The sequence below is a fragment of the Malaclemys terrapin genome, chromosome 2 (assembly GCF_027887155.1).
Source record: "Malaclemys terrapin pileata isolate rMalTer1 chromosome 2, rMalTer1.hap1, whole genome shotgun sequence".
NCBI lineage: Eukaryota > Metazoa > Chordata > Testudines > Emydidae > Malaclemys > Malaclemys terrapin.
The window spans coordinates 141,582,276-141,610,256 of NC_071506.1; the positions used below are offsets into that span (position 1 = coordinate 141,582,276).

General features: G+C 44.7%; 2 protein-coding genes across 3 annotated transcripts in view; both read right to left on the reverse strand.

Moving 5' to 3' along the window:
• STARD7 (StAR related lipid transfer domain containing 7) overlaps positions 1–7,190 on the reverse strand; it is a 33,762-nt gene extending 26,572 nt beyond the window's left edge. Inside the window, exons 1-2 of one of the 2 annotated variants that reach the window (XM_054017715.1) lie at positions 7,132–7,190; positions 6,558–6,983 (exon numbers count right to left, since the gene is read on the reverse strand). In XM_054017715.1, the coding sequence (XP_053873690.1) occupies positions 6,558–6,961 (404 nt within the window). In that variant the 5' untranslated portion in view covers positions 6,962–6,983; positions 7,132–7,190. Of the gene's footprint in view, positions 1–6,557; positions 7,109–7,131 lie in introns of those variants that run through there. The other variant, XM_054017714.1, reaches the window with a different exon arrangement.
• Positions 7,191–14,717: 7,527 nt separating this feature from the next.
• On the reverse strand, positions 14,718–27,521 carry TMEM127 (transmembrane protein 127). The gene is made up of 3 exons (XM_054018706.1): positions 26,792–27,521; positions 16,256–16,420; positions 14,718–15,159 (listed from the first exon to the last, which is right to left on the reverse strand). Exons 1-3 carry the CDS (start codon positions 27,033–27,035, stop codon positions 14,852–14,854), a joined length of 717 nt encoding a protein of 238 aa, XP_053874681.1. The 5' UTR covers positions 27,036–27,521; the 3' UTR covers positions 14,718–14,851.
• Positions 27,522–27,981: the final 460 nt, after the last annotated feature.

The following is a 27,981-nucleotide window of genomic DNA, read 5'->3' on the forward strand; positions in this document are numbered from 1 at the left end:
CAAGCGCTGCTAGTAAAGATGTGCACCGCTGACACAAAAAGCATAATGTAGACATGCAAGAGTGATTTTAATTACTGCAGTGGCTGTATGTCAACATACTTAGGTTGACTTAATTTTGCAGTGTAGACTTGCCCTAAGTCTCCTCATGTATACATTATGCAGAAAGCCACCAGAAAGCTGTCCAGGCTGGCCCCTGCAAGTTGTCTTATTAGAGCCAGCAGTAGGGGGATGGTGCTTCCCTGATGGCAGTGTCTTTGGTAGCCAAATACCCCTCTACCCCAATATAATGCTGTCCTCGGGAGCCAAAAAAAGTCTTACCATGTTATAGGTGAAACTGCGTTATATCAAACTTGCTTTGATCCACCGGACTGTGCAGCCCTGCCCCCCCCAGAGCACTGCTTTACCGTGTTATATCTGGATTCGCATTATATCGGGGTAGAGGTGTACTACGGAAGTGTTTGTCTCTCTCTTATCTGCTAAAGTTGCACTAAGTGTTTAATTTTGATACATTCATACTACTGCAGGGAGGACAGCAGGGAGACTAAGTTGCCTTAAAAATTCCCTTTTCATTTGTTTTTTATTTTGGAGGGAGGGGAAAAGCCTGGCTGCAGTTTGTATTTCTATAATCATGTAAGTCACTTCTGACCTTGGCACCAGACTTCAGCAGGCACCTGGAACAGATAAAGAGTCCACAAAAGCAACTTGGCAGAATCAGTTTAGAAGGTTCTGAAACCAGGCCCCTCCCTCCGCAGATCACTGTTTGCCTTGTAGCAACCTGAAAAGGTCAATCAAAGTGCACAAATTACCAACGTGAGGCAGCTGCCTAAATTCCCCTATACCAAACCTGTGCTAAAGTAATTTCTGGTTGGCAAATAAATGCTCTGGCTGCATTGCTAAGGTGCCCAGCAAACAGGACACAGAATGAGACAGTCCCTGTTGCAGTATTTACAACCTAAAAATAAACCCATGAGTACAGCAGACATGTAAATCTTACGAGCTTCCAAACAAAATTCCAGGAGTTCTACATTTCTTGGTTGGGAATTTCTGGTTCCCTGGTGGTGGTGAGGGGGGATGCGGGGGACACGACGACAAATTCCCTGGACAATTTTTGCACACACTTTTCATCTATCACTCCATAGTACCATCAGCGAAGCACTCATCTCCAGCATATAGTATTTCCTACAGCACATCCCACATGACCTGATGGGCAGCTAACTTGGGGCTAGTCAGGTTTCAAGACTTGATGCTTCAAGTATCTGAAGACTCAGCAGTGGAAGCTCCCAAGTATAGGGAGTCCACGGACTTAAAATGCCCAACTTACGTCACAGACTTTTCAATTTTACTGCCCATTTTGCCCTTACGACACTTGATTTGATGCTCGATTTGCATAGTTTGCTTGAAATCACTTCCCGGTTGAGTTATATTGAGATGGAAGGGGTCACTTCTGATTGGCTTCGAGGCAGCAGGGTAGCTTATTGACACTTGTTTTTGATTGGCTCCCGGTCCTGGGCTCAGCCAATCAAAGCTTGAACAGTGATTGGCTGAGGCTCAGCACGTGTGATCTTTTCCCTGGCTTTCTTAGCCTGTGTTGCTGGAATTCTGAGCAGCGTATGTGAGTTTATATGTTTATTTGAATGCTGTTTACAAAATACAGTGTACAGTAAATACATTGATGTTCCAACATTAGTCATCTATAATTCATTTAGTACAAAAATCTGGGCTATTGTGGTGAAAATAGTGTATCAAGCCTTGGTTCAGCCCCTTCATACCATTGATTCCTATGAGAAAAGCGGTTTCAACTTAACACAATTCTGAGGAACGAATTGTGTTGTAAGTCTGAGGATTCCCTGTATGTAACAGATGACGTCACTCTCACCATCTTTCACTCTGAATATAGGTCAGATCTGTACGTCATGTTCATCTCTCTCCATTACATCCTCAGCTGTGGCTAAGGTCTGTCACTATTCCCAAACAGTCTATTTAGAAAAAGTATGCAAGAAGATAATCAGATGCTACCGTAGAGGGACAACACGAGGGGGGGGGGGGGGAAAAGGGGAGTAGAAACATGATTTCTAATGAATATTCAGTACAGATCTACTTAAGGTTTTTTGTTTTGTTTTGTTTTTTAAATATAACACCGCAACTCAGGCTCTTTTCCAGCCAGTCATTTATTCTCTATAAAAGGCCTCACATTCAGTTCTAAGTTAGTATTAAAGGCTGAGTTCTAGAACCAAGGACACTCAGGACGAAGCCTGCCACTCTAGCCCACCAGTTCCGAAGTGACAGTCCACAGAGCACCTGCAAGAGGCACACAGAGGGGGGGTCTGCAGGCAGAAAGGGTGGGGAGGGGTCCCCACTTGCTCTGGCCCAAGGCCCCACAAATCTCTAATCTGCCTCTGCCTATAGAATTTGTAGTAATTTTGGATTGCTTGCTCATTATTTAAAAATAATTTTATATATAGCTTACTGCTGTACTGTACATAGAATAGACCCCTATGTTCTTTACATTTCTTCCTAAAATGATAATCACTGCATATTGAGACCCTTAAACTGACCCTTTTCAGAAGTTGTCAAAGGATAACAGTCTTAAAATGCAACTACATTGTCCGAGATCTTTATTTAGATTTGATACTGTAATGTCAGACACCCATTTAAATGTTTTAGATCAGTTACTAATGAATAGATCTTTATTTTTATTTAAGCTGCTCTATAACTTCATGAGAAACATGACAGTAAAACAGGATTATGCAGAGGAGCACATTCAACTGACAGAGGCCTGAGAGTTAAAATTGTAGCATTTGGAAGGGTACATGTAGGACCAGCTAGTAAAAGTGCAATCTCAGCACAGAACTAGAAGAGGGCTGCTGGGAGCCAAATAAAAAGTGTTTTTTAATTTAAATCAGATTTTTATTTAAATCCAATGCAGTTTTCTTTTTTATAACATCAAATTTAATTTGAAATTTGTTTATATTAAGGTCTCAATTTATTATAATCATTTAAATAAAATTATTCGAATTGCACATGTTTGCTGCTGAAGTTTTAAAGAAAGTCAAACTACTGAGCTGGTGCAAGTCACTGGCTAAGCACTTGAAACCAGAGTTTGAAGTGCTAACCCAGCTTTTGACAGCAGTAGACTCTTCTGCACATGCAAAGAGAATGTTTGCTTCATTTCAGTTTATTCAAGTAGTTCAGGTCAATTAATAGTTGAAATCAGTTTCTCAACTTTGAATAGAGTTGAAAAAGCAAGAAAGCTTGTTTTCCTCTTCCAGTGCATGAATAAAAATGTGACATGAGGATGAGAAGTTCAAGTTTTGAAATCTTGAAGGACATGGTGACCAGAAACAATTCCTTCATTTCATTTACTACAGATAATATTCCTTGGTTTAATAAAACAGTTATTGAAGACTATATCATGTTTTAATGGTTACCAACGAATGAGAATTAATCTTTCTTTAGGAAAAGAATTAAGATTTACAAATGCAAAAGAAGATTAAAATTGATTATTTAAAACCAGGTTTTCTTCTTGCTGAACCATGATTTTAAAATCACATTTTATTTAAGTCAATGCACCCTGATTCCCAGGTTCCTCTCCTGATTTAGTCGGCCTTCCTATTTGACCTCAATGGGGGCGGCAAGAAGTAGCGCGGGCCGAGGGATGTGCTGGCTGCGGCTTCCTGCCGCCCCCATTGGCCTGGGACAGCGAACCGCGGCAATCGGCCGAACCTGCCGCATCAGCAGGTAAATAAACTGGCCCAGCCCGCTAGGGTGCTTACCTTGGTGAGCCGCGTGCCGAACATTGCAGACCCCTGCTCTAGCGAGTTAAAAAGGAGATATGACTCCGAATTAGTTTCTTTTTCCAAACGCTCCCCATTTTAGTTCTAGGAAGCCTCTTGGGTCAATGACAATCCATGATAAACCAATTCATTTGAGGAAATAAGAAACTCAAGGTTTAAGCAATCTACTTTACAAAGGGAGCCATGGTAAAAGGGAGGCTTGGCTTAACCAGACATTAAGCATTATTATACCAAGCTAGTCACATTAAAAACTTGATGTACTGGATAACACAGTATCAATCTTGTGGAATCAAACTTCTCATGATCCCCTGGATTAAAAAAAAAACAAAACCTATAGGCCAACAACAGCATATAAGATTTATTTTTATTAAATAAAATAACTTTAAGTGTTTTGATAAGAGAAGTTTATGTATCCAAAACATGTTTCACATAGACAAAAAATCATTTATTAAACAGAGGGATAAACTGTAGTTAGTGAATTAAACTGATTATATTAGGTTAGCCTGGGAAATTTTTCAAATATGCTTAAGTGAAAGTCACTGGAGGCCAAGTCTCTTGAAAATTGAAGTCTCCTAAATTACTTAGGCTGACCTACTGTGCCACATTTATACAGCTTGACCTTAAAAGTTAGAATCGGGGAAAACACATCTGTCCTTATATAGAAAAGCAGCCTTTAACTCAAAGTTTTTGATAGAGGCTCATGGACTCAGCATATTTATTTTTTATTTAAATATTAAGAAATTATAGTAAATTTAGGCCTTATCTGAATTGAATACAAAATGTTATTTTCAACAGGTTTATTTTAAAAAAAGAAAACAATTTAAACAAAATAAAAAAATAAATAAAAACAGATTTTTTTTATTTAACAAAATGGATTTTTATCCACTCTGGTGGGAAATTTTGGTACTAGAAAAAACTTACTCATCAAGTTTTATAGAGAAGGAAAAAAACAACTACTTAGAAATGTGGTGGAACTTTCTGGAGTTTACTGGAGCAGTTTACTTCCTGCTACCACACCTGATAGTTTTTAAAATGTGGTTTTTTAACTACTAAGGAAGAGAAAAGCCCCTTCAACAATCATCAACATTAAATTAAATATTAATATATTAAAATAAGGAAAATAGATATGAAATAAAGGTAGAAAAGCTCACTATCAGAGTTTTAATGAGCAACAGGTTATGCACCTAAATGTAAAAAAAAAAAAAACACAAAACAAAAAACCCACCAACAATGTGATAACAGAATTCAACTGACAAGACAGAAGATGACAGAGTAGAAAAGCATCAACCATAATGTGTGATTAATACCACAAAGCTGAAGAAAATGACTGGTAGCTGGTCTCACCAATACAGCTTTAGGGACTTCCATAAGCTAATTTATAGTTGCATATTTTTTTTTAATATACATACACACACACACATATATACACACACACAAAGTTTCATGAGCTTTCTGATACAAAAGAATGGATCTGTTAATAAATATGAAAATGGATCTGTGTTAGATTCATGACCTCAGCCCTTCAATTAATTTTAAAAGGCCAAATCCCATAAATATTTAAGCATGTTAATAACTACTGTACGGTCCCATGAGTAGCCTTAATGGTAAGTCTGATCCAACACCCATGCAAGTCAATGGAATAATTCTTATTATTTCACTGGGCATTGGATCAGGCCGCACCTGCCTACCTGTTTACAACATTGGGTCCTAAGAGAACTTATGATACACACTTGAGCCCCTCAAAAAGAAACAGGGAAAAACAAACATTCTCAGTATTTCAAATATATACAGAGCCATGAAGGGTTTTGTTTAACCCTTAATAGATAAAGTAGCAAAGATGGGTGCAAATGCAAGGGTTATTTCACTTCTAAGAGTTTCTGTGATTTAATAGATATAATATAATGTGTTTAACCTCTAAGAAAAGATGAAAACAAGTTTAAACATCTGGATAAGAGGGCACCAAGTCAGGAATAGCCTACATCTCTGTACCTCCCTCAAAACCTTCATTCTACAGGCAGTTTCAAGCTAAAGTATGACATATCAGCCCTCATCTGTGTTTCTGAGGCCCAACCAATCACAAAACCATTAAACAGATATTTAAAATATGAACTGCCCCTACTCTTGTTATTAAAGAATAGATACATTGTGGATCAGAGGCTAGAGATAGAAAGGCCCTCGCCAGTCATCTCATCCATCCATCCATCCATCCCAGAATTATGGCCTTGATTTTCTAGTGCATTAAGGCAGTGGCTCTCAACCTTTCCAGCCAACTGTCCCCTTTCAGGAGTTGATTTGTCTTGTGTAAGTTTCACCTCACTTAAAACCTATTTGCTTAGGAAATCAGACATAAAAACACAAAAGTGTCACAGCGCACCAGTACTGAAAATTTACTTACTTCCTTATTTTTATCATAATTATAAAATAAACCGATTAGAATATAACTATTGTAATCACATTTCAGTGTATAGTGGGTATATAGAGTAGTGTAAACAAGTCATTGTCTGACATTTTAGTTTATATGGACTTCGCAAGCACTTTTAATGTGGCCTGTTGTAAAACTTGGCAAATCTCTAGATCAGTTGATGGTGCCCCTGAAACGCCTCTGCACGTGGGGAACACTACATTAAGCTGCCTTAATGCAGGGTTCCTGTTGATACTTATTTTAAGGAACATGAGATCACAGGTTCCTCTTCCCGAGCGCTGTAACCCCACCCCCGGGACCAGGGGCTGCTAGTGCCCGGGGGGACCCCCAGAAAGACCCACCTTCGCAACTCCTCCTCTTGGATCCGCTCCTCTTCCCACAGGAAGACGCCGGTGAGGGCGGCCATCAGCTTACAGGCGCTGGCGTGCCGGGCCTGGAACCTGCGCCACAGGCCGCTGAAGAGGCTCCAGCGCGCCCGCTCCGAGTAGATGTTCCCGTAGAGCTGCCCGATCTGCTGGGCCCGCCGCACCCGCTGGCCGGTCACGTAGCTGCACTGACTGGCCAGGAGCGACAGGAGGCTCTTCGGGCCGGGGCATTTCCCGGGCTCCTTCTGGAACCAGCCCAGCAGCCACTGGTAGCGGCTCCGCAGGGCCGGCGCGAGCCCCGGCCGGCCCTCCCAGGGGGCCGAGCGGGCGCAGTAGGAATAGATGCTGGCGGGCGGCCTCCACTGCAGCGGGTGGAACATCCCGGCCGAGCCGCGCGGCGTCCTAGCGCGAGAGAGCAGAGCCCGTTACCACGCGGCCTCCCCGGCTCCGCGCGGGCCCCACGAGCCGGCCGAGCACGTCCAGCCGCCGTTACCAAGGCACCCCGCCGCCGCCAAGCCCCGCCCGGGCAGGCACCCGCCCCCGCACCTACCGCCTCAGAGCCGGCCTCGGCCCCGCCGCCTACCGAGAGGTTAACCGCTACCGCGCGCCGCCCACCCCTCCCACGTGGGCCTGCCCGCCCGCCCCATTGGCTTCCCGCCGGCCGGCCCTGGCCGCCCATTGGTGCGCGGCGCCGTCTGTCTGTGGCGCACGCGCCAGCTCCTCCCCCGCCTAGCAGGCTAGAGGGCGCCGCCCCGCCTTGTGAGCCAGCGCGGGCGCCTTGGAGACGCAGGGGTCCTGCGTGGCAGCTCGTGGGCTGGCCAGGGAGCTGCCTGCGCCGGGGTGCCCCTGTGGGTGACCTTCAACCCCCTGAGCTATGGAGCCAGGCCCCAGGGGGCAGAAAAGTGGCCAGAGTGGCTGAAAAATCAGCCAGTTTTTGCTAATGTGTCATAGAATATCAGGGTTGGAAGAGACCTCAGGAGGTATCTAGTCTAACCACCTGCTCAAAGCAGGACCAACACCAACTAAATCATCCATTTTTTTTGGCCCACATCCCTAAATGGCCCCCTCAAGGATTGAACTCATAACCCTGGGTTTAGCAGGCCAATGCTCAAACCATTGAGCTATGTCCGATTTGGGTTCTAGGCAGGCAGCACATCTCCAGGTCAGGTCAGGCCAGGCCAGGCCGGCATGCTTCCATCCCCGCAGAAGAGCATCTCCAAACACCACTGCCTCAGGTGGCCAGCAGCCAGTCCCCTCCTGAGCAGCTGGGGGTTCTTCTCCCTCCCCTCATGCTGCTGCAGTCCTCTCTCACTGGCTCGCTTCCTCAAGCCCAGATGTCTCCGTATGCATCCTGTCACTGAAGTCCTCGTGGTCCTGGGTGCTTTGCAGCTGAGCCATCTTCTACAAGGCTCTAGTCTGTCTCCTGAGAGACTCTACCAGCAGACATTGGTCCGGCTAGATGGTTCCTCCTGCCAAGCTTTCTTCAGCGGGCACATCCAGACTGCTTTCCTAGCAAGTCAAGACCAGGATCAGGGAGGAGGCCTCCAGGGTCAGGATCCCTGCCTGGGCCTGACACCCACAGAGGCAGGTAGAAGAAGAGCTAATGGTAGGGTTACCAGATAGCAACTGTGAAAAAACGTGACGGGATGGGGAGTATAGGTACCTATATAAGAAAAAGTCCCAAAAAATGGGACATCTGGTCACCCTAGCTAGTGGCAGAGATGGCAATACACCCTTTTCCTCTCATTGTAGATTTTTTTCTGCTGTGGTACCTGTAAAAATGCTAGAAAAATCACACTTCTGCCTTTCTCTGCAGGCAAACTCAACAGACCAATTCCTTTTGCCTGCTAGTTGTCTTAGTCACTGCAGCCATGTGCCTATAGTTTCGGTGCACACTATTAGATAGCTGTCTTATGCCATCCCAGAAGTGGCTGCATAGCAATGGCAGTGGAGTGATTCACAGTGTGTATGTCAGCACTTCAAGATACAGTATGAAAATTAAGCCATTATGAAATGGGACAACTAATTGGGAGTCCAAAATCCCACCCCTCAAACCATCTCAGAGTTTTATCATCTCTGAGTAAAAGTAAATGGAGGGTGAACTCCTTCCCCCAGGACAGGACAGTCCTCTGGGAAGGTTAAAGTACACTTCTGTGACAGCACTGAACCAGATGACTGATTGCCCTTCTTTTTTCCACTCAGACGACCATGTGGGGCTGGCGGCTATCCATTAACCAACCTAAGACTGAAATTCTCTTATGAAAAGGTAAAGCACTCCTTTTAAAACAGGGGAAACCTTCAAGTGGAATAGAGGAGGAAACCCACTGCTGAAGACTAGCTCCCCTTCTTAGTGTCTGGAGCAGCGACAGCCTCTACTGTGGAAATCCTAGGCCTGAACAGACATGGAGAGTAAATTCCCTTCCCCCCAATCCAATGGTCTATTCATCTCCAAATCCAGATTCACTGGTGCAGGTAGTAAGAGGAAATGACACATACTGTTCATTCTGATCCAGTTACACACATTGGATATCACTGGTACTAGCTGAAGCAGAGATGTGGTCGCTCCATCTCAAAAAAGGCTCAGAAAAGGGCAACGAAAATGATTAGGGGTATGGAACGGCTTCCATATGAGGAGCAATTAATAAGACTGGGACTTTTCAGCTTGGAAAAGAGACCACTAAGGGGGGATATGATAGAGGTCTATAAAATCATGACTGGTTTGGAGAAAGTAAATAAGGAAGTGTTAATTACTCATAACACAAGGACTAGGGGTCACCCATGAAATTAATAGGCAGCAGGTTTAAAACAACAGGAAGTATTTTTTCACACAAGGCACAGTCAATCTGTTGAACTCCTTGCCAGAAGAAGGCCAAGACTATAACAGGGTTCAAAAAAGAACTAGATAAATTCATGGAGGATAGGTCCATCAATGGCTATTAGCCAGGATTGGCAGGGATGGTGTCCCTAGCCTCTGTTTGCCAGAAGCTGGGAATGAGCAACACACCATCCAAGATCACTTGCTGATTACCTGTTCTGTTCATTCCCTCTGGGGCACCTGGCATTGGCCACGGTCAGAAGACAGGATACTGGGCTAAATGGACCTTTGGTCTGACCCAGTATGGCCATTCTTAGGTAGTTTACTGCCCTTCAGCTAAGGCCAAGCATTTAGGTAGCAGTTTATTGGAGAGGACCCTGAAGAATGCCATCCGCTGCCAGTATGTGGAAAACCTAAAACGGAAGCCGGACCAGGGCAAGGAGTTAGAGATGACATGCAAGTGGGACGCCAGCAACCACTTCCTCCCCGGGGGCAGCTTCACCTGATTTGCCAACTGGAGGCTCATCCACAGGGCCTGGCTCAACTGCATCCCACTGAACGGAGCTGTCCATCACGGGAATCAGGACAAGCGATGTAGGAAGTACAGCTATGCTAATGACATTACCCCACGTCCTGTGTAGCTGCAAGCCCCATTCCAGAGCCTGGCAGCTGCGACACACCATCCAAGATCATCTGGTCAGAGCCATCCCGCCACTCGTAGGGAAGGTTGCTGTGAACTCCACCATTCCCGGAACCAACAGCCAACTGCGACCGGACAAAGTCATCACCAACGAGGACCGGAAGATCATCATGGTGGACATCACAGTGCCCTTTGAGAACAGGACTCTGGCCTTCCACGATGCCCAAGCTCAAAAGGTGGAGAAATATGCCTCTCTGCCCGAAACCTTGAGAGCTAGGGGTTACCAGGTTCGGACATGCACTGATCATCGGAGCCTTGGGCACATTGGACCCCAGTAACGAGCGAGTGTTGAGAGAATGCGGAATTGGTCAATGCTACATTCAGCTGATGCAGCAACTCATGGTGTTGGATGCCATCAGATGGTGGAGAGACATCTATATAGAACACACCACCAAACATTGGCAGTACCAGTGGGGATGAACTGGAGTGCCGATGAGAAGCGCAGTGGGGAAAGTAACTCAAATACTTTCCTCATGGATTATATTTTCAAAATGGACAAACCTATCCTAATTCTCAATTACCGAGGGACAATCTTCACTCATTGATATATTTTGCTTTCCACAACCAAATCTCTGTACAACTTTTCATGATGCTAATATCTAAACTATTCTTAAATTTATTCACCTAAATGTGGGTTATTGCTGATTATGCACTATGTGTATCATATGATTTTTAAAAACAAACTTTGTATTTATGGATAATCTAAGCACTATACCCCGATGTACAGACACTCTTTTCTCAACCCGTGTATTATATAATTTTAACATTAGCTTTAATAACATTTAAAATCTAATAGTATCCACAGCTATGACTATTTTCTACTCAGCCCTAGGGATAGATTCAATCCATTATGTACAACAGCTCCCAGCAAACATAAAGCCCTGCATGTCTTAAGCACCTGATAGTCCCCTCACACTAAAGTTGCACCCTGAGAGCAGGATCAAACTCAAACAGCACTAGTATTCAATGTACAGATAGCCAGGATGAACAAACAGCTTCCTTCTCTTCAAGAGCAGCGGTTCTCAAACGGTCGGTACCCCAAAGTGGGTCACAACCCCATTTTAATGGGGTCACCAAGGCTGGCTTAGACTTGCTGGGGCCCAGGGCTGAAGCCCGAGCCCCTTCACCTGAGGCCGAAGCCTGAGGATTTCAGTCCTGGATGTTGGGACTCAGGTTACAGGCCCCCCTCCAGGTCAATGGGGCTCAGGTTTCGGTCCCCCCTCCCAGGGTCATGTAGTAATTTTTATTATCAGAAGGAGGTCACGGTGCAATGAAGTTTTGAGAACCCCTGTTCTAGAGCCATGTTCATCCACAAAATGCCATAGCAAAATCTGTGACTGATCCATGTTGTTGAATCAAGGCTCCAGCAGTTGGCTCTCCTTGATGCTTCATTCTACCGAAACCCCCCAGGGTAAGGCTCTCAGCCAGTAATACAATAATGGACATGGAGTGAGAAGCCCTTTCTGAACCCTGGCAGGCTGACAGCCTGAAGCATGAGATTCAATCACCCTTATTTTAGCATGATTCGTCCCAGCAATGGAATGTAAAGCAACAACCGCTTGCAGATTATAGCCCAGGACTAGCAGCAAGGAATGGCCAAGTTCTACCTCCAGCTCTGCATCTGTTATTTTGCGCAAGTCACCTAATTTCTCTTTCATCGTTTCCCTTCTCTGAAATGGAGAGGTTTCTTGTGTCACAGAGGAGTCAGGAGGCTTGTTAAACTGATCTTACAAATGACAAGGGCCAACTACTATCAGAGTGATCCCTTCTTTCTCTTGTTCCTCAGCACGGTGACAATTAATCTTGTGTGAAATAAAGAGTGAGGACTCCCAGGGGAGACTAGTTACATCCTTTTTATTTTCTCTAGAAAAAAATCAGAACATAGAGCTGAATTTACATAAGCCACCAGTGCCTTGTGGATGACATTAATAGTGTGAAAGGGATCTCACGAAGACTGAATACATGGATCATCTGTAAACTGGTTGTGGAGTCCCAGCTGCAGAAACCAGATAAGCAGAGGTGGTCACCGTTCCTAAAGTGGCTCAAAGTCCCTTTGGCACATGGATGTGTTGCCTGTTCTGCTTTCCCTTCCCAGGTCTTGAGGAGGAAAAGAAAGCTGCGTGGAGTGGCTAGGAATGAGGTTTTCCCCAGATTTCATGTAGATTTCCTCGAGCTCCAAGGATCAATTATTAGTTGGGGATAATTAAAGTATTTTTACAGAAATACAATTTTTTTATGCATAGAGTATTTTCAGTCCAACACACACTCTCCCTCTCTCACAGCAGTAGGGGGAAACACAGAACATTTCCCACCCAAACCAGACACAGAGGTCACTGTGGAGTCCAGTACATAAATGGGATGTAGTTCAATATCAGAGCAGGAACAGCGATGCCAAGTAATGGTAAGACCATATCAGCCATCAGGAGACAGTCTAGGGGTCTCACTAATACACTCTTTGCCTGCATGTATAACAGTTGGCATTAAGCTGACTATTCCATTGAAGCGGAAGGGAAGAGCGAAGCTGAGACATTTGGTTGCCTGCTGGAGAAGACCCCATTACCATTACCACTGGCAGCCTCTTTGCCACCCAAGTTCCTTCTAAACTCTAAAAGACCTTTATCAGAAGCCTTATCTATTTGTTCCTCTTTCTGCTCCAAGCCTTTTAGGGGAGAAGATTCCTTGATAACTTTCCAGAATCAATTTACAAGCTATGGCTGCTTTCCCCTAAGCAGGGGGCGCCAGGGGTGGAATGTCTTACATTCTCCTAGGAGAAGACTCCAGGTTTGCAACTGAGGTCTGGATGTTGGATTACTCTTTTGTGTTGCCAACAGTGTCGCAAATATGGGAGAGAAAGGAATGAGCTCAACAAAATTGCTGGTAACACTGCGATATCAGATATACATTCAAAGAGAAAGAGAGGGGGATCCATTAGGAACTGCATACGAATTACAAGCTGCAGTAGGCCTGTACTAAAGTGACTCAGACAAGCCACTGCATCATCAGTTCCAAGCCAGCACTAGGAAGACATAACCTTCCTTCCCAAGCCTCATTATTCCATTTGAAGGACATGACCAAATCCCACACAGAACTCAGCATTTCAGTGACATGCAGGCCACTTTCTAAAACCTCTTTAAAAACAATCCCCTCCATGGAGAAGTGAGTGGTTAACTGTTTCCCCTTTCAGTGTTATATGCTGTCCCTACAATTGTGATGATGGCTGGCACAGTGCAAGTATGTGGATGCGTGTTACTGGCTCCTTCTCAGCAGGCCTGGTGCTAGCACACTGCACTACTACATGTGTAGGGAGAAGGGAGCCCAGTCCGTGCTCCTTATGGAAATAAAGCACCATGAGCAGCTCTACAGTGCTTCCTGGAGCTGTTCGACGAAGATGCTGATTGGTCACAGCCTGCCCTTTTCAGCTGGGAGAATGGTCTTTGTAAAGGGCAAAAAGGAGAGAAAAATATCTAGATTAAAAGAAAAGGGGACAAAATGCTATAAAACCAGAGCAAGTCTGGGTGAAGACAGAATTTGCATACAATCTCTAGCCAACTGTGTATCTTGGTGGAGACCACGGAACAGGTTTTCAGTAGTTGTCACTGTACAGCAGATTGTTTTTTTTAAAACACCAAACAGACTAAAAGCTGTCATAGATCCACCTGCTGGCACTGTGCTGCGGTAGCCACGGGAGCTGGACCTGATCAGGGATTGACAGCTCCCTCTGTACCACAGTTGAAATTAGCACAGCTTTTTTTTTTTAAAAGGGAGGCTCCATCTTTCACCGACCTCTGGCCTAATATTTGCAAACTTATCTGAGGGCCGCTTAATGGTTGCGGTACACAGCAGCTAGTCCTAGCAAGTTCCACAGTTCCCCAGAAAACTTGGGGGGGGGGGGGGAAGGCCGTGAGCTCGGAGAATAAAGTGCAAAATGCTTGTGTCAATAGCATGAATCAGAGTGTGGAAGTGGAAAAAGCAGCGGTGGCAGATTTGCTAGACCTTTCACCTAGTATGCTACCGATATAAAGGAATTTCTCCTCTACACACTAGTTCATAGTGGCGGGAGTTTCACCTATATATAGGTGTCACGGTGCTCCTATGGAACACACCTCTCCAGGGTGTGCTTATCACTAAGTTACACCTCTACAGAGGCTTGACTGAGCTTGCATGGACAACAACTACAGAAGACTGTAGAATTCACCTCTAATGCAGGTGTGTGTACCTGTGTGACTTTCACCTCCATGTAGGTATACGGGCCAGTGTGAATGATATCTTGAATATCACAATGCAAGATTATGGAACCCCCCTGCCCCCAACCACACACACCCCTCCTCCAGGTATGCACATGCATGTCAGAGACAGGTGTGATTTCCTGCACCATGCTGGTGAGTACGTGGGTGAGTGGGAGTATTGGGGCAGCACAGTACGAGTCTCTGAGATTACACAGGAAGTTGAGAGCTGCTGAAATCACCTTGGTCAGGGAGTATTTCAGCACTGCCAGGTACATACAGTGCATGGGAGTGGGAGATAAAAATCACAAAACAAAGTCCATAAAACAAGGAGGTTTTGGGGGGCTCTGTAAGAAGAAACCGCTGGTCATTTGACTCTCTAAAGCAAGTCCTCTCCCTTGTGGGTAGAAGAGCATAAGAGTGAGCAAGGTGCCTGGGAAGTGAGGCACTGTTGAGTGGCCTCCATGGGCAAGGGAGTGCATTCCCAAAAAGAGGTGGGCAGTTAGTTTTGGGGGGCTGGGAGAAAGCAGCATTATGGCGTATAAGCAGGAGGCGGCTGGAATTGGTTGATCACTTCGTACTCCGCTGGGTAAGGTTCATTCTCCTCCATCTCGGACAGGAGCTCCAGTGCCTGCTCCTCCTCCTCAGTTGGGTAGTGGCGCAGCAGGTTGGCAGCAGTAGCGAGGATGGAGGCTCCGCCAGCTCCCGCCACTAGGTAAAAGCTGACAGCAAAGGTGACGTAGACTTGAGATCCATGGTATTTTTTGTGCTGCTGCTGCTGCGCAAGAATCAGCTCCGAGGCCCAGTAACAGAATCCAATCACAGTGGCACATTGCAAAACTGAGACCAGCAGCAGTGGAGGATATGCAAGAGAGAGAGAGAAGTAAGTGACCAAGCAGGAAGTGAATTACTTTTTTTTTTTTTTTTTGGCCTAACAAATAAACAACCCAAACCAAACCAAAAAAAAAATCAATGAAACTGCACAGGACCCCCCCCGGGAGACTACCACAAAGTAAACAGAAATGCCAGATTTTCAGGGCCAGCCCTACGTCTCTGCACAGTAATGCACAGAGGAACCTCAACCTGACTTCTATAACCTGCATAGCATGGTGGGAGGATTCGTCAACTAGAAGAGGGAAAATGGATGTGATAAAAGCCAAAATAGGTTGGGCGAAATCATGGGCAATGTGGGCTTTAAGGATGCCTGGGAATCAGGGCCAGAGTGTTCAATCTCTAAACTCATCTTTCACAGACGGGGGCCAGCAGATGGGAAGGGAAGTTGAAGGTTCATGCAAGTTACACACCTTTGGCACATGTCCAGGGCTGATTTATAACAACCCTGGTCACAGTGCAGACAGCACAGCTGGCACCTGTGCGACACACAGTAGGTGGAGAGTACAACCCTGCTGCTACTAAGATCAATGGCAGTTCTTCCCCTGACTTGGGGGGGAAGGGGTGCCATGGTTATTTTGGTTCACTCTGTCTGTGCTAAGGGATCACTCTGGAAATGAAATATACCAGCTCATCCCCATTAACAGACTAAATATAAACTTCATCCTAGGCCTCTATTTCTGACAGATTTAACCCCTGCTTTTCAAGCTGCAGCTGCACGTGGAGCAAAAGTCCTGCAGCCAAGGGCACAGACTGACACCTCTAGGACTTTGACAATGCTCTGTGCTGACAGCAGAGGGGAAGATAAAGGCACATGAACTCTGCAGCTGAGAATGTTGACCGGGCAGGGATCAGGGACACAAGGAAAACCCCTTTGGATAGCAATACTATTTCCCGTTTGCTATGCTCTGAGGTGTATTTGGCTGAGGGTGTACAAGGGCCCAAGGTAAGATATCAACTCAGCTTTCCCACGCTGCAGTTGCTGATGCTCGTATGCCACCTCACATAACCAGCCTCACTGAGGTGCAAATGCCCTGGCAGTTACCTGTGAGAATGTGAGCAAAGGCATAGCGCCGAGTAATCTTCAGCGCAGGATGCTTGGGTCCGAAAACATCCAGCAGGAAAGCTGAAAGGCTGCAGATTATTCCAAGGAAACAGAAAGCAGCGATGACCCGGAGCAACAAGACTGTCTGTGGATTCATGCAGTAGTCTGAGAGAGAGAGAATACAAAGTGTCAAACCTCAAAATCTCACTGTTTCAGGATGAATTTTGAGCTGCTCTGCTCATTCAGACACTGGGATGGGCTTTTCAGAACCGAGTCATTTAACCTTCCACATGCATCAGAATCCATGCAGGGGACTGCACAGGCATCAGCCTTCGGCTATCAGGCCTTTATCTGGGGCATCTTCACTTGGGGAAATATTCACACTCTTTATCCAGACACCAGACTTCTGTCCCTCAGCCAAAGCGGCATGACTGATCACTTATCAAACGAGAGAACATCGAACTCCTATTTACTTCAGTCCGAGGTGTGGGTACTCAATGCCTCTCAAGAGGTGCTTATCACCCCAGAGTTTGTAATTATGCACAATGTTTTTCCAAAGCTAGTGAAAGGAACTGACAAAACAGAAGAGATACAGGCGCAAACTAGGACATTGCCAGTTGCATTTACCTCAGTATTCCAAAGTGCATACACTGCAACTGTCAGCCAAATCAGTCAAATATTTCACTAGAAGTTATTATGCTGATGAAACCGACTCAGGAAACACAGACAAGAATCTAAGTCAGCTGAGCCAACAGGAAATAACAAAAGAGGCTGCAAATTAAACTGATTTAGTAATAAAGCCTCCTGGTAACACAGCTAACATTGTGTCTAGACGCATGAGTAGTGCTGTAGAAACGGAGGTCACCTTGCAGCCCAGAGGTGGCCATTCCTTCAAGGGTAAACTCTGGTTTGCTCTTAACTATTCCAATAGTGATCTATGGTCACTTGTGTTGGTGAGCTTGCCTTCGTGAGAGTTTTACGATGCTGAAATGTGCTGGTTTGGCAGCCCACAAGAACGAAATTAATTTTTTGTCCACAGACTAGGTACAGCCAGGAAAGCACTGGGCAAGTTCCCCCAAGCCCACCCACCACCATACTCAACATGGAATGGTGATGGCGTAAGGCAGTTCCATCTCCAGGGTGGTGCCAATTCTCAGCCTCTGAGGCTGACAAGGAGAAGGACAATTAAGATTTGATGGGATGAGGGGGTTAGCTCCTTTAGTCCAGCAGCAGCAGCATTAGTTGTAGCAGAGAATGATCACTGTGGCTTATTTTGTATTTCGGCTAAGAGATGCTGATAAGCACAATACACAGAACAGCTTACATAAGAGGCTGGATGCAATTACTCCTGTTGATGACAATGAACCCTCTTCTTCTAGCATCCCCAGCAAAGTAAAAAGGTTTCAGTCATTTAACACTGCATAAGCATCACCTGTTAACCACGTTAGCAGTCTGAAAATTGAAATTAATTTTTATATATTGCCTGCAGCAATTGTGTTCAGCATAACAGAGCTGCGTGACACCTCTAAGTGGATAACCTACCCTAAATTTTCAATTACTGAGGGACAATCTTCACTCATTAATATATGTGCTTTCCACAACCAACTCTCTGTATAACTTTTCATGAGTGATGCACCCAAATACTTGGATGCGAATATCTAAACTGCACTGTTAAATTTATTCACCTAAATTTGGGTTAATGCTGATTATGTATCTTATGAGTTTTTAAACAAACTTTGTACTTGTGGATAGTCTAAGCACTCTACCCAGATGTACAGACACTCTTTTCTCAACCTGTGTATTATATAATTTTAACATTAGCTTTAATAACATTTTTAAATCTAATAGGCAATTGGGTATGTGGAAAAGACAGACGGCTGAAACAGTGCAACCTGTTGTAGAAGGTTTTAATGATGCAGAGAATGAAATGCCTGGGGTGGGGTGGGGTAGGTTTCTATGCACTGCGCACAAAAACCTGACCCAGTTACACAACCCATACATTTTTAAATCCTCCAGAGACTTGTTCCAAACTAACTCATGAATATTCTCTTTCTTTCTCTGTCCTTTCTTCTTTCATCGAGCACCAGCTTCCTCTCCATCCTGGACCATGATCTTCCCACTTTACATGAGCTGCAGGCTCCTGAAGTTCTCCCATGCACCATGTTCTCTATCTCACTTCCAAACGTCAACTGCAAGTTTTCACTCTTCAAACTTTGCCCATCTCACAGTTCCTCTCCCCCTTTGATGTTATTGGACTGCCACGTTAGGTTGGCAAGCATGGCAGGGGTGTGTTAATGTGGCTTGTGTGAAAGACTACATAGAATAAGGCCCAGATCACGGAACTGGATTCCCACTCACACCCCCTGTAAACACCACCACCTCCATCAAACTAGGAGAGTCACCTGCAGAGGGGAAGTGAACGCTTGAGGTGAAGTTAAACATCCTGTCAGAGGGCATCAGAAAAGCCTGTGACTCACAGCTAACAAGGGCATGGTTACAGCAGCGGTCCAGAAGCTGAGACCAAATGATGCTATTTGTGGATCTAAGGGGTCACTCATGTGGATCTAACTATGGTATTGTATGAATTAGAAGGGATGCAATTTAATATGGAATGACCATTGTGGGATTTCTCACCTCCTTGCTACAGTGGTAGGGTCAAATTCAGATATTGGGTAACATCAGCCTACACTGTACAAACTAACCTAGCTGTATTATGAAGACTTTATGCAGATTATTTTATCCTCCACTAAGTACAGGTCAGTTAGAACCAAGGTTCTCTTTCTTCAGGCACGGTTTGTATTTATTTTCCTTAGAAAAGATCAGTGCACATACAGCAGCTGCTTTTCAACAGTCGTGTGTGTTACCCAGTATTATAGTTATTGAGGGCTGAGGGAGGCACAAGGGATGTGACTGCCTACGGTCACACGGTGAGTCACTAGCACAGCCTGTGTTAGAACCCAGGACCTCCAGGCCCCTGGCTCTAATCATGGCCTTGGTAACTGAGAGTCACAAGCTGCTTCTGATGCCTTTCGGCGGGCTGCTTGACCTCAGCTGTTCATTTCTCTTAGCAGGGGAACCCCCCTCCTAGGTTAGTGGTGCTGTTTACAGCACAGAGCCCCTATGTAAGGCTTTGCACATGAGTTATTTCAGTCTAGTCTCTTTCACGTTGAAAATATCATCAAGAATTTCACAGCTGACTAGACACTCGACAGGCAAGTCACTTCTGTTTTATATTACTTTCACCATGGCAACATAAATCTGCATAAAAACATATTCAACAAGTGAAGTCCCCAAATTGAGCACAGTATTATTCCATCCACAGACATCAAGCGGTCACATCACCTACACCAGGGTAAATTCTCCAACGGCCTATTATAAAACTTGGGCCTATACATTTACCTGAATTGTGAGTCCCTGGGTTCTATTCCCAGTACTACTGTGTCACTTGGTCTCACTGTGCTCTAGTTTCCACATCTGCACAATGGGCATCATGCCAATCATCCCAAAATCACTGAGATCCTAGGATGGAAATTACCCCAGAAGGGCAGAGTTTGTTACGAACAACACAAACATATACAGTAGAACCTCAGTGTTACAAACACCTCGGAAATGGAGGTTGTTGGTAACTGAACAAAATATTATGATTGTTCTTTCAAAAGTTTACAAATGAACATTGACTTAATACAGCTCTGAAACTTTACTATGCTGAAGAAAAATGCTACTTTTAACCATCTTAATTTAAATGAAACAAACACAGGAACAGTTTCCTTATTATGTCACATCTTTTTTTTAGTAGTTTATGTTTTACACAGTACTGTATTGTATGGTATTTGCTTTTTTTTTTTTAATCTCTGCTGCTGCCTGATTGCATACTTCTGGTTCCAAGGGTGGTGTGTGGTTGACCAGTCAGTTCGTAACTCTGGTGTTCATAACGCTGAAGCTCTACTGTAGATATAATGCATGTAGCTTACAATATATCGTGCACGTGGAATAAATATGACAGGAGTGAGGTAAAGATGGGTCCCAAAGGGCAAAAATGATAGAGCTTGGGCAGCATGATTTGATTAAGATTTTAACTGTGTTGATACAATTCTCAAGCTGAAGTTTGTAGCAGCAGGATTCAAACATAAAATCTAGGGCTGTCAAGCGATTAAAAAAATTAATCCCAATTAATTGCACTATTAAACAATAATAGAATACCATTTATTTAAATATTTTTGGATGTTTTCTACATTTTCAAATATATTGATTTCAATTACAACACAGAATACAAAGTGTACAGTGCTCACTTTATATTTATTTTTGATTACAAGTATTTGCACTGTAAAAAAACAAAATAAGTAGTATTTTTCAATTCACGTAATACGAGTAATGTAGTGCAATCTCTTTATCATGAAAGTTGAACTTACAAATGTAGAATTATGTACAAAAAAAACTGCATTCAAAAATAAAACAAAGTCCACTCAGTCCTACTTCTTGTTCAGCCAATCACTCAGACAGACAAACAAGTTTGTTTACCTTTGCAGGAGATAATGCTGCTCACTTCTTGTTTACAATGTCACTTTCAAGTGACAACAGGTGTTCACATGGCATTGTTGTAGCCGGCCTCGCAAGATATTTACCTGCCAGAGGTGCTAAAGATTCATATGTCCCTTCATGCTTCAACCACCATTCCAGGTGACATGCGTCCATGCTGATGACGGGTTCTGCTTGATAACAATCCAAAGCAGAGAGGACTGACACATGTTCATTTTCATTATCTGAGTCAGATGCCACTAGCAGAAGGTTGATTTTCTTTTTTGGTAGTTTGGGTTCTGTAGTTTCCACATTGAAGTGTTGTTCTTTTAAGACTTCTGAAAGCATGTTACACATCTCGTCCCTCTCAAATTTTGGAAGGCACTTCAGATTCTTAAACCATGGGTTGAGTGCTGTAGCTACCTTTAGAAATCTCACACTGGTACCTTCTTTGCATTTTGTGAAATCTCCAGTGAAAGTGTTCTAAAATGAACATGTGCTGGGTCATCATCTAAAACTGCTGTAACATGAACTATATGGCAGAATGCGGGTAAAACAGAGCAGGGGACATGCAATTCCCCCTCCAAGGAGTTCAGTCACAAATTTAATTAACGCATTATTTTTTTTAAACGTGCGTCATCAGCATGGGCATGTCAGCTGGAATGCTGGTTGAAGCATGAAGGGACATATGACTCTTTAGCACCTCTGGCAGGTAAATATCTTGCGACGCCCGCTACAACAATGCCATGAGAATGCCTGTTCTCACTTTCAAGTGACATTGTAAACAAGAAGCAAGAAGCATTATCTCCTGCAAAGGTAAACAAACTTGTTTGTCTGAGCGATTGGTTGAACAAGAAGTAGGACTGAGTGGACTTTTAGGCTCTGAAGTTTTACATTGTTTTGTTTTTGAATGCAGTTATGCAACAACAATGAAAATCTACATTTGTAAGTTGCACCTTCAATACAAAGAGATTGTACTACAGTACTTGTATGAGGTGAATTGAAAAATACCATTTCTTTTGTTTTTCATTTTTACAGTGCAAATATTTGTAATCAAAAATAATATACACTTTGATTTCAATTACAACACAGAATATAATATATATGAAAATGTAGAAAAACATCCAAAATATTTAATACATTTCAATTGGTATACTATTGTTTAACAGTGCGATTAAAACTGCGATTAATAGTGATTAATTTTTTTAATCACAATTAATTTTTTTGAGTTAATTGCAGTTAACTCATGTGATTAATCGACAGCCCTAATAAAAACAAAGGATTGGATGCAGGACACAGAGCTGCAGCTGCTAAAAATCAGAAACTCAATACTCTTCCTTTCCATGTTTAACCTAACTTTTCTCTTCAGCTCATCATAAAGCAAATGTACACAGCACTCGGTTGCTGGACACCAGGGGGTTCGTGTGCCTGTGATCTCAGGAATGAATGCACCATGAGCAAATTTCTTTGATGTTCTCTCTGTGCTTCCACATCTCACCTGTGCACAGTTTTACAGTCATCTCCTAAGTCCCCCAATAGAGTGATATTGTAAAAGGTCTGCCAGGTTCTCATACTGTAGCTTAGTAACTGTGAAGCACTTTCAGAACTCGTAAAACACCTCCTCCCTGCCAAGAAGCAGCCCAGGGCTTTATGAAGTGATGTCATCTAGGCCAGGGGAATTTTAAAGCCGTGATTTTAAAAACCAATCACTTGAATTAGCACAGTGGCCAAACAAACGGCAGCAGGTGCTGTGTTATCACATAGGAGTCAAAGCAACCTCAAAGCATTTGCCACTTGGGCCCGCTGGAATTGTGAGCCTTACAGAGGTGATGTCAGCCTTTGACAGAGTGAGGAAGTTGTTGCACTTTTGAATTGCCTAGCAGCTGGTCATGAAGCAAAACCCAGAGCTTAGAAGGTCAGCTGTCCTCCCAACTACAGGCATGCTATCCATACGGCTGCTATTGGAGCACGGCGAGCCAGTTTATACAAAGGAAAAGGTGGCTCTTAAATAAGTCATGGATGAACTCTTTAAAGGTGAACCTCAACATTTAACCAAATAAGATTCCAAAAAGGAGGGGGAAGTCATTGTTAAGCAATGGAATCAGTGCCGTACTTGAATAAAACTCACCCCTTTAGATGCTCAGAAATCTGCATAGCACACTTTATGGTTCCTCTACCCAAAAGAATGACACATACCAGGCAACGGCAGCTCTGATTTCTCTGTTATGAAGGTCAATCCTAGCACTAATTACATGGTTTTACAACAGACATGTAGGTTCCCCCCACTTTAGGCATCTCAAAAAGCAAGTTTTTCATGATTAGCAACACATTTGCAGTTGTGGCCTGGCTGACACTGGATCACTACACTGAGAGGAGGGTCTGCAAGGAAAGGACAAATCCATATTTGGAAGCCTGCACTTGCTGGCCAGCTCGTCAGAGTACCCTTCTCACCTTGGTGCTGCCGCTTAAGAGCTAATTGACTAGCGGTGAGTCCTAAGGGCTTATTTACACAGTGCGTTAGCACACACCAGTGGGGTGTGAATTCTAATTTGCACCAGTGTGTGTCACGCACTAGCTGGCCCATGTGGATCCTGCTGACGTGCACTAAAAATTCCCTAGTGTGTGTTAATGTACCGGTAGTTCTATTTCAAACAGTACCACGTCAATGTGCACTAGGGAACTGTCAGTGTGCGCCAGCAAGGTCCACACGAGCCAGTTAGTACGTGATATGCTAGTGTGGACCAGAAGTTACATCCCACTGGTGCACACTAACACACCATGTAAACAAGCCCTCAGCAACAGCATTAGGATCTGGATTTTGGGGTTGGCTGGATCAGCCTCAACTCCAAAATTAACCACTGACTGACACTCACACATGGGATACTAGTCTTTAAAATAAGGAACAGGCAAAATACTGGCATCAAAGATTCCAAGTGACTTAATATTTCAAGTTAAAGGGGTTGCTCTAACCTGTTGTCTGGAATTTAATCTCTTTGAAACAATCTGCAGAAACATGCAGCAAGACGTAACGGATATACGATAGAGGAAAGAGATTTAGCTCTAAACATGACACAATCACACATTAATATGAATAACTTCTCAACCACATCTGACAGCAACTTGATTAAAACAGGAAATTAAAGGAAAAACTCAACTACACCAAAGTTTCTGTATTTCTTGCCTTCTCAAGAACATCCCCTTCCGCTTCCACAGCCAGTGCCAAGAACAAAGCTGATCCTAAGGATGTGATATGGATAAGGATATGAAGTGGTGCTTTTCAGACTGATTTTTATTTAAAAGGAATTTATGCTAGTTGAAAGATGCTGAACTGACAGACCTGAAAATGAAGATTTCTATTTATCTCCAAAGCAGATGCAGAACACAGAGAGACAAGGCAAACTTCCAACATCAAAGTGTTTGTCTTAGAGCAGGGATAGGCAACCGGCGGCACGCGAGCTGATTTTCAGTGGCACTCACAATGCCCGGATCCTGGCCACCGGTCCAGGGGGCTCTGCATTTTAATTTAATTTTAAATTAAGTTTCTTAAACATTTTAAAAACCTTGTTTACTTTACATACAACAATAGTTTAGTTATATATTATAGACTTATAGAAAGAGACCTTCTAAAAAGGTTAAACTGTATGACTGGCATGCAAAACCTTAAATTAGAGTGAATAAATGAAGACTCGGCACACCACTTCTGAAAGGTTGCCGACCCCTGTCTTAGAGGGACTCCATGGACCATTCAGACCTTGGTCTCTCAGTTAAGACTGAGAGCAAGGGAGGCATTTGTGCTACAGACACTTGTCCACTAGGATCTAGTTAGAGAAGCATTGATTAATTTCTCACAGATGATTAAGTAGCTATGAGGTAGGCAGTAAACAATATTGAACTGACCCATTGGTGACCCTTTACCAACCCACTGAGGCATACTCTTTGTAGAAATTCAGAACCCTTAGCAGAGGGTTCAAATAATGTTAAAAAGTTTATAATGTGGATCCACATTTATGAAACTGAATGTTTTAGAATGTCAGAAATGTATGGCTGGAAGGGACCTCAGGAGGTCATCTAGCCCCACCTCCTGTGCTGGGACTATATTAAATACACCTAGACTGCCTCTGAAGGTGTTTGAGTAACCTGTTTTTTAAAATTCTCCAATGACAGGAATTCACAGCCTCCTCGGGTAAGCATGGAAATGGGCGAAATGAGGGGAGAGACAGAAACCCAAAAAACAATTTTGTTGTAAATAAAATATACAAATGTTCATGAAAAAAAATTCAATGTGAAAAAATTGTTCCTTTTAAAAACATGGAATGAAAGTTACTATTTTTTTATTTTTAATTTGAAGTTTTTGCCAATTTTTCTCCCCCATTTTTTCACCACCTCTACTTTTGCTAATAAAGAAACTGAAGCAACTGTTTTTTATAAAATGTAAGTCATATACTGTGTTGTCTTTAACCTAGTGCAAATTTCCAATGATGTTCTTTACACAGCTCTCAGAACACTGTAAAGAAATCCGCAAAGACCTGGGGTGAAATCCTGTGGAATGAACTCCCCCAGGAACTAAAGACCACTGCAAACCTCACCACCTTCCTCTCCAAGTATTTCCAATTCCCAATGCACCTTGATGCATTTCTTTTACTTCCTTTCTCTAGCATGAATACAGAGCAATGTGTAAATTTAAAAGCCCTACCAAAGCAAGAAATTTGACTGCACATGCTTCTCCCCCTGGGAACAGTATGTGACAGATGTCAGTTATGTTGTTTAATGCACTACTGGAAGGTGCTCAGATACTAGGATGATGATTGTGGCAGAAGAACATGAGAACGGCCATACTGAGTCGAGACCAAGGCCTAGTATCCTGTCTCTGACAGTGGCCAGTACCAGATGCTTCTGAGGAAGTGAACAGAACAGGGCAATTTTGAATGACCCATCCCCTGTCATCCAATTCCAGCTTCCGGCACTTTGCGATTTAGGGACACCTGGAGCATGGGTTGCGTCCCTAACCATGTTGGCTAATAGCCATTGATGGACCTATTTGCCATTGATGGACCTATTTGCCATTAACTTATTTAATTTTTTTTTTAATTTAGTTATATTTTTAACCTTTACAACCTCCCATGGCAACAAGTTCCACAGGTTGACTGGGAATTGTGTGAAGAAATATTTCCTTTTGTTTGTTTAAAAACTGCTGCCTATTAATTTTATTGGGTGACCCATAGTCCTCGTGGTATGGGAAGGGGGTAAATAACACTTCTCTATTCACTGTCTCTACACCAGTCATGATTTTATAGACTTCTATCATATCCCTCCTTAGTCACCTCTTTTCTAAATATCTATATAGACTAAAATACAGAATCCTGACCGCATTAAGTCAATGGCAAAATTCCTATTGACTTCCAAAGGGACCATGAATGAAATCCTGGCTCTGCCCCGAAAAGCTCCGTTTAATTTCTAATGGAACACATTGAACGAGAGTCACTAAAAACATGGGGTGAAGTAGCACATGTCTTATCAAAATAATAACATGTAGTTCCCAGTTACAGTGCAAGCAAACATCTTGCTGCTCACTCAACAACTGGCTATAGGCCAACATAGAGCAAAATTCTGCCCAGCACAGAGTTTAAAACAACCTCTCCCTCTACGTGAATAGAACTGCCATTGATGCCACAGGCAGTTGTGCAGAGAACAGAATATCAGAGCTGGGACACCCGCCATATAGCTCAACGTGCAGAATTCTGCCTCAAGAGCAAAGTCTGAAAGCAAGGCTCAAGCTGTTCAGTTCTTTGAGCAGAGCAGACAGGAAATGAAGTCAGTCATAATAAAGATGATGATTTGGGAAAGCCATGTCAGCCGTCACTGTACAAATATGTAATAGAGACAGTATGGGGATTGACAAACCCTTTAAATGTACAGTATATGGTACCAAGGCTTGCTCCTGCTTACTGGATCTGGGCCATTTCCAACCACATACTCCCCCACATCCGATCCCAGGAGGAACAGAAAATAACCCATTCTCACCTCTAAGCAATTCTGGATCCACGTAACCAAGTACATCAGCTACACCCAGCTCCTGACGGGAACAGGTCCCCCCGTGAATCCGTAGCCAGGCAGGTTCCGCCAGTGCAGTGCACAGGGCTGTGATAGACAGGGCGCCGGGCAGCGCAGAAGCCAGGCTCCTCTCTGGCTGCTTTGGCAGGGCACCTCCACTCTGGCCTCTCCGCCTGCGCCCTCCAGGCAACCCAGAGCCACCTGGGGTGTACATGCCAGAATCCTCTCCCTGCGATGGATCCAGTACCGAGGGGCACAAACTAGCTCGGTGCAACCTCCCGTGGACTGTGCTGCTCTAGGTCCCAAGCAGGGCGCGAATGCCAACCAGGACAACCCCTATGCGTGTCACGCGGAGGACAAGCTTGGTGAGGAAATCCCAGCACCCAAGAGGGATGCCAGAGGGACACAGCACCCCAGGTCCCCTCTAGGCACTTAGGAAGAAGGGAACACAGGAAGCACCCTCTGGAAGCAGAGTGGGCACCCAGGGGCCCAAGTGAATACCTGGTGGGTGCTGCAGGTGGGAGAAGCTCTCAGCAGCTGACAGGCTCCCTATTGGGGAGGAGGGGAGCAGCAGGATCTAAGCTGGCCCCCGGAAGTCCCTGTTGGGGGGGGTGCAGCGGGGTCCGAGCCGGGCGGGGGGTCCTGTGCGATGGGGGAGGGGCGCAGCGGAGTCCGAGCTGGGCGGGGGGTGAGGGGAGCACCGGGGTAAGGGCCGGGGGGGTCCCTGTGCGGAGGGGGAGGGGCGCAGCGGGGTCCGGGCGGGGGGTCCCTGTGCGGAGGGGGAGGGGCGCAGCGGGGTCGGTCTCGTCTCCCCCTCAAGTCAGGGAAGCCCAGGCCCGGGAGGGTCTCTCGTCACAGTTCCCACTGCGGTCCGCACTTCCGGAGTCCCTCGAGTAGCGACCGGCCCCTGGACCCGAGAGGGAGAAACCGAGCCCGAGTCGGTGCCGCCGCCGAACGCCCTTCCGCTTCCGCCTCCCCGGCCGGCAGCGCCGTACGTCACGCGCCGTAGGACGTCACGCGCCCGCGAGGCACCCTGGGAGTCGAGTGTGCGGGGCCCATTGGCCGGGCGGCTCCCGTGGGGCAGCGCCGCGCGCCGCAGGCGGGTTGGCTCGAGCTGGGGCGCGGGTGTCCCTGTGCAGAGGGGGAGGGGCGCAGTGGGG

Excerpts from the sequence above, each read along its gene's own strand:
- TMEM127 (XM_054018706.1), bottom strand. The coding sequence starts at position 27,035 with ATGTACACCCCAGGTGGCTCTGGGTTGCCTGGAGGGCGCAGGCGGAGA. Across the intron at positions 16,421-26,791 it reads GGATCCAGAATTGCTTAGAG|ACTACTGCATGAATCCACAG; the intron begins GTGAGAATGGGT and ends TCTCTCTCTCAG. Across the intron at positions 15,160-16,255 it reads CTTTGCTCACATTCTCACAG|TTTTGCAATGTGCCACTGTG; the intron begins GTAACTGCCAGG and ends TGCTGGTCTCAG.